Genomic DNA, 6,345 nt, shown 5'->3' on the forward strand with positions numbered 1-6,345 from the left:
CCGCACGGCAGCCGAGGGGAGGTGCGGCCCGGCGGAGCCTCTCCCGGGGGTGTGAGTCCTCGGTTCCGTGCTCTTGCAGATGGCCCGGACGCAGAAGAACAAGGCCACGGCTCACCACCTGGGGCTGCTGAAGGCCCGCTTGGCCAAGCTACGCCGGGAGCTCATCACCCCCAAGGGAGGCGGCGGGGGCGGCCCCGGGGAAGGTGCGTTGTGCTGCGGGAAGGCTCCGGCCGCTCCTCCCTGCCGAAGTGCGGCGTGTGTGACGGAAATCGACCTAACGGGGGAGGCTCTTGTCTGCTTAAATCGTGTCAGACCATCTGCTGAGTAAACCGGAGCAACCTTATCTCCTTCTTGCCCTTTCCAGTACAGGACCTCAGCCGTGGTCTAAGGGCTTTGAGGTAGAGCCCTTGCTGAAGCGTAAATGAAAGGGTTTCTGCATTTTGGCTAATATAATTTTGTATAGTCTTAGGGGTTTTACATGAAGAAGCCTCTTGCATCAGCCACTTAATTTTATGTATAAAGGTGGGAATTGTCTAAGCTGCAGCTTAGAGGGAATGCGCCACCTACACTCAAGTCAAGTATAGCCCACTGGGAAGCCTTGCAGCCCACGCTTTATTGACAGGTACATGCCATGGAGCGTTATACAGAGTGGTGCAAGGCAATATAGATGATGAACTCTGTACTTCATACTCGCATCCCCCTTGTAGGGAAGCTTACTTGGCCTTCACTCTGGCAATATTAAAAGTAATAGAGGGACTGCTGTCCAGAACCTTAGAAGGTAGAAAATGACCATTTTTAAAGAAATGTTTTTGCTCCTTATTTGCAGGTTTTGATGTTGCAAAGACAGGTGATGCCCGAATTGGGTTTGTGGGTTTTCCATCAGTGGGGAAATCTACACTTCTAAGCAATCTTGCTGGTGTATACTCTGAAGTGGCAGCATATGAATTCACTACGCTAACTACTGTGCCTGGAGTCATTAGGTACAAAGGAGCAAAGATACAGGTGAGATCTTCTATCTGTGAGGATGAGATGGTATATGCAATGGTGTTATGGCAGAATGGTCTAGCCTCACATTAGCAGGCTAGAAGTGACATGCAGAAATGGGTGAGAATATATTGGAAATGTTTCCACGAGGTACCAATTTTACCCTGCTTTTCACTTTGCTCTGGGAAGAAGTTCCTGTGATAGTTCTTATGTTCTCTCTGTGATGGTCTGTTGCATTGTACCAATAGGGCACATGGGATAATACAATAGATAGGCATGAAAGGGGAAACAATTTTGCCATATTCTATTCAGATTTGCAGTAGAGTCAGCTAGTGTAGGAGAAAGGTAAAAGTAGGATTTATTTTCTCCATGAAGAAAAATATTTTTCTCATAAGTGACTTTCCTTCCTCTGAACAAATAGCTGCTTGATCTCCCGGGAATTATTGAAGGTGCCAAGGATGGTAAAGGCAGAGGACGGCAAGTCATTGCCGGTGAGTATATTTGAGCTGGAGGCAGCATCCTATCGCTGGTTCAGTTAGTACATCTGATGAGAGTGGAGGGTTGAATCACCCTTTCTGATGTCTTTAAAAAGCTGAATTGTATGCTAGAATTGAGCTGCCTGCTGTGAATCAGTAGCTGTTCTCATTTTGTCTGTTTTCAGTTCTGGTTTTACGCATTTGCTGAGTTCGTGCTCTGTGTGGCACTGGAGTGAAAGTACATTACCAAGTTTGAAGGCAGATGTGATCCCATAACAAGCAAGGCTGCTGTCTTCATTTCTTTACCTAGCTTATTGTCATCAATCTGGGGTCTGAATGTGGACAGGAAGGAGGATTCTTCCAGCCTCTGTGATTCTTACAACGTGTAAGGATCTGTCTATCAGTGATGCTTGGCCAGCTCTACAAACTGCAATCTGATACTGGAATTTAAAGATTAGCAATGTACTGGCCTTTGGGGGGGTTAATATTGTCATCAGTCCACTGAGCCATATTTTGTGGTGTCTTGTCTCAGATCGTGTGAGTGTACTTTTTTGACAGATGACTTCCTTTTTCTGATTCTTAGTTGCTCGAACCTGTAATCTCATTCTCATTGTTCTGGATGTGCTGAAACCCCTTGGTCACAAGAAAATCATTGAGAATGAACTGGAGGGATTTGGAATTCGTCTGAATAGTAAGCCCCCCAATATCGGCTTTAAAAAAAAGGATAAAGGAGGCATTAACCTTACAGCCACAGTAAGTTGGAAGTTGTCTTTAACCAAGATTAAAAAAGAAAAATTGCTTGGAGAAAGAGGCATTTGCAGTTAATGGTATGCCTGGGACCATCCCCATGCTAGGACTTCTTTAGAAGCTGATCAGCTGCACTGTGCTGTGGTCAGCTATTTTTCTTGGAGGCCATCCGTGCCTGTCCTGGGAGCCTGACCCCATCCACGGCAGAGGCACGCAAGTTACAAGTTCCGAGGCCCAAAAGAGACTGTGAAAAAACTGCCTCTTGCTTGGTGGCTACAGTACTCATCTGGAGAAGATTGCTGAGTTCCAGGCCTTGCAACCTGGACTACTCCCCATTTTCCATTTCCCGCTGAATCTTTAAAAGCATAGAAACAGCCAGAGATACCAAAAATCAGAACTGTGCTCTGGGATCCAAGTACCTAACGTGTAGCTGTCTGGGCACTGAACTAGTAGATGGGTGTGCACTGCAACTGGGCCTAGGCTGACAGGAAACTACTTTGGAAATGTCTGATTGCTGCTCTCACTGGGGCATTAATATAAATAAAGCTGTTACGATTTAAATGGTTTTTTTTTGCTCTCCTGAGATGAACTGTGTGTGATACAATGATAGTCAAGTCCAATAACTGACAATGCAGCTATTGCTTCTAGTAATCTATATGCAGCAATAACTAGGTGATAGCATTATTAATTGTAATACTTGATTTGACTGTAAACTCTTGCATTCCTTAATATTATGTCTACATTCAGTGTCCTCAGAGTGAGTTGGATACTGAAACAGTGAAGAGCATCTTAGCAGAGTATAAAATTCACAATGCTGATGTCACACTGCGCAGTGACGCCACTGCTGATGACCTGATTGACGTCGTTGAAGGAAACAGGTACTGTTGGGACCCCGGCTTTGGCATACTGACAGTTTATATTACAAAGAAAAGAATTGTCTCTCAGGTTTGCTTCCCACAGAAGCTAAGCTAGCAATGTGGTATCAACATAGGGATATCCTTTTACAAAAATGTAGATTTTTTCTTTCCAATGAAGGTAGCAGTGTACTGCTCCAGGCTGCTGTAATGGTATTTCCTTTTTTTTGCAGGGTTTACATCCCATGCATTTACGTCCTAAATAAAATTGACCAAATTTCCATTGAGGAGTTAGATATTATTTACAAAGTACCCCACTGTGTACCAATATCTGCTCATCATCGCTGGAACTTTGATGATCTGCTGGAGAAAATTTGGGACTACTTGAAGCTAGTACGAATGTGAGTCCTACTTGCTGCCTTCTGTGGAGTTAAGTGTAAAGCTGAGACTTTATTATGTCTCATAAATGGATGAAGATAATTTTATAATGGTTTTCTATTAGTTTAGAACTCTAGCTTTCACATGATGATGGCTTTTGTCACTGAAGTATGTTTACTCTGTAAATCAGAAATTGTGCTTCTCTTGTGTGATGGGCAGTTTCTTAATAGTCACAAGTGCCGTGTTTTGAACTTGTAGGGGAATTAAACAAGGACCTTGTGAAACCAAGTCCAAAGTACCTCTTGAAAAATTCCTTAAAACATGTTCTAGTCAAACTTAGTGCAAAGTTGTGAATTTCAGAGGTAGTCCTCTTTCCAGTCTGTCATGCATTCAGCTCTCTTAAAGAAATAAATTCAGTTCTGTTATCTAGCATTTCAGATATTTTTACTATAAATTATTCTAAGGTTACCTCATACTTCTAATGTATTTCTTTGGATGAATTTATAAATGAATCTGTTAATACTTATAAACTTGTATCTATCTTCTTGTGATAACATGAAACCTATTGTAAAAAGGGATTTAGTATGTCTAGGTATCCAGGCTCTAGACTTTTGTCAGTATTTTTCCAAATATATGCTGAGTTTTCTTACCAAAAAAAAAAATCACAAGTCAGAACCATAATACTGTAGGTGTTCTTTTCCACCAACTACTCCTGTTTCATCTTCTTCTAAACAACTGTATAAAGTTCAGTAGTGATAAACCTTTGCAATTACAAGGCAGATCCTGCTGCAGCCACTGGCTACCCAGGTGCATTTTCAGACAATTTACAGAGTATCTGTTGTCACCACCGAAGTAGTGGAACTTGGCACAGTTGCCCAGGAGGACAGTGCAAATGACCTATGAAATTTCATGATGGGTTGAAAGAGAAGGGGAGGTTTTGGTATTGACTCACTGTTCTGTGTTATAGCTACACCAAACCTAAAGGGCAGCTCCCAGACTACACCTCTCCCGTGGTACTACCTTACTGCAAGACCACAGTGGAGGATTTTTGCATGAAGATCCACAAAAATCTCATCAAAGACTTTAAATAGTAAGTATTATTTTAAAAGAATAATTTATAGAGAGTAGAAAGTCTTTTTTCTCTTGGTACATTATTTCATTCTTGGAAACGAGAAGGGGAAACAGATTTGATTTTTTTTGATGTTGAATGGAATAGATCTGCCTCTGACAATTAATACTGTATTTGATGTTCCTATGCTCTTGCTTGGCTATATTTCCTCTTACGAGGAAAATGTTTTTCTGTACATTTGAAAGCAGTGCTAGATACAGCAGTACGGGCCCTTGTCCTGTATGCATAAGTATTTTGGATGACTTCATACTTTGTATTGATCTGCTTGTGCTCCAGTTCACACAGGTCACTCATCCAGGTACTTGGAGAATAAAAATAGCCCTTAAGCATTGCTTTCTATATTAGCTTTGTGATGGAAAGAGCTGTTGTTCTGTTATTCACATATTATACTTCTAAGCCTTTTAAATTTGATTTTACTTCTCCTTTCAGTGCACTGGTCTGGGGTTCATCTGTTAAACACAACCCTCAAAAAGTTGGTAAAGATCATACTCTTGAAGATGAGGATGTTATTCAGATTGTGAAGAAATAAAATTGTTCTCACAGTTTGCCACTGTGTCTGCAATTTGTCATCAGTTGTAAGTGGTAAAGAACAGGTCATTTCTATCAAATCTGTAACAAATGGGTATTGGTTTTTTATGGTAGGACTTTGCTGCATGGCAGAACTGATGGTTCTGGCCAGTCTGTACTGCTGTCCCCCATTGTAATAGAATTTACAGATGAGAAACTCCCATTAAGTAACTTTCATGAGGGCAAAAATCTTACAAGGAAGCTTTGATACCTGGGATGAATTTCTGCTGCATGTGCATGTCTTTCCAAATTGGAAAAGTTTAAATGTCAGGAATTATTTTGTTCTGTTAGAACTAAACATGAAAAGCAGAGGCTGGAGAACTGTATCTTACCAAATGGTGCTAGAGGACAGAGTTCTAGGTGTAGCTGCCTTAATCTGAAATGGTGTTTGAATACATCAGGGCTATTAATAGTCCTGTAGTTGTGAGAAAGAGTACATTCTCCTCAGGAGCAGTCACTTTTTTTGGTTTATACCAGTGGAAGTAAAGCAGATGCTTGTGTTTCACTGTGTTAAAAGCCTCCAGGTATTCTCTTAAAAAAATGTCCTGCTTAACTTGAAGTTAAAGAAGCTGCACCAAGAAGCAGGCTGCTCTCAAAGCAGTGGTTTTTTTTAGTAGAAATTAGTAAAAGTTAGAGCTCTAATAGGAACAAAAAGCATTAGCCTCTAGCATTTGCCCTCCTACAAAAAGCAAGTAAGGGTGTTTACTCAGATGTGTCAAAAATGCTCCCTCATGTTATCACACATACGAAGTAGTACAGTGATTTCAGACACCCATTCAAGTACTAAATCCTTGTACTAGTAGTTGCTGCTCCGCCTGTTAAGAACACATTCAAGCCTTGATTCTAGTCTAAGCCTTTTCCCTAATATTGCTTCTAAGCTTATGCAGGAATCTACTGCTAAGTGAGCTGAACTACTGCAGCAGTGTTGGGGTTTTCCCCCTTCCAACAGGGCTGATGAGTGGAAGCTGAGAACTGAACCACCTTTACCCTTCTTAGTACATGGGAGTACATCTCACTCCTTATGTTCAACCCCAGCTGTACAAAAACATTTAACCACAGTCCATTGCATGTTTTCAGTGAGAACAGTTACCTTCAGAGTAGACTGTTCCTCTCCCCCACTCTTAAGATAAATGAAGGTTGAAATTTTCTGCAGATTCAGCTCAAGCCCCAGGTTTCACTTACACACGAGAACAATGCTAAAAGTTAATCA

The 6,345-nt window shown here is 41.5% G+C and overlaps 1 protein-coding gene across 2 annotated transcripts in view; it reads left to right on the plus strand.

Moving 5' to 3' along the window:
- DRG1 (developmentally regulated GTP binding protein 1) overlaps positions 1–5,118 on the plus strand; it is a 16,563-nt gene extending 11,445 nt beyond the window's left edge. For both annotated transcript variants that reach the window (XM_026860002.1, XM_026860003.1), the window contains 8 exons: positions 80–203; positions 827–1,002; positions 1,406–1,475; positions 2,044–2,213; positions 2,955–3,085; positions 3,295–3,462; positions 4,407–4,529; positions 4,998–5,118. In XM_026860002.1, the coding sequence (XP_026715803.1) occupies positions 80–203; positions 827–1,002; positions 1,406–1,475; positions 2,044–2,213; positions 2,955–3,085; positions 3,295–3,462; positions 4,407–4,529; positions 4,998–5,097 (1,062 nt within the window). In that variant the 3' untranslated portion in view covers positions 5,098–5,118. The remainder of the gene's footprint in view (positions 1–79; positions 204–826; positions 1,003–1,405; positions 1,476–2,043; positions 2,214–2,954; positions 3,086–3,294; positions 3,463–4,406; positions 4,530–4,997) is intronic.
- The last annotated feature ends 1,227 nt before the right edge of the window (positions 5,119–6,345 follow it).

The sequence above is a fragment of the Athene cunicularia genome (assembly GCF_003259725.1).
Source record: "Athene cunicularia isolate RWA chromosome 15 unlocalized genomic scaffold, athCun1 chr15_part1, whole genome shotgun sequence".
Lineage (NCBI taxonomy): Eukaryota > Metazoa > Chordata > Aves > Strigiformes > Strigidae > Athene > Athene cunicularia.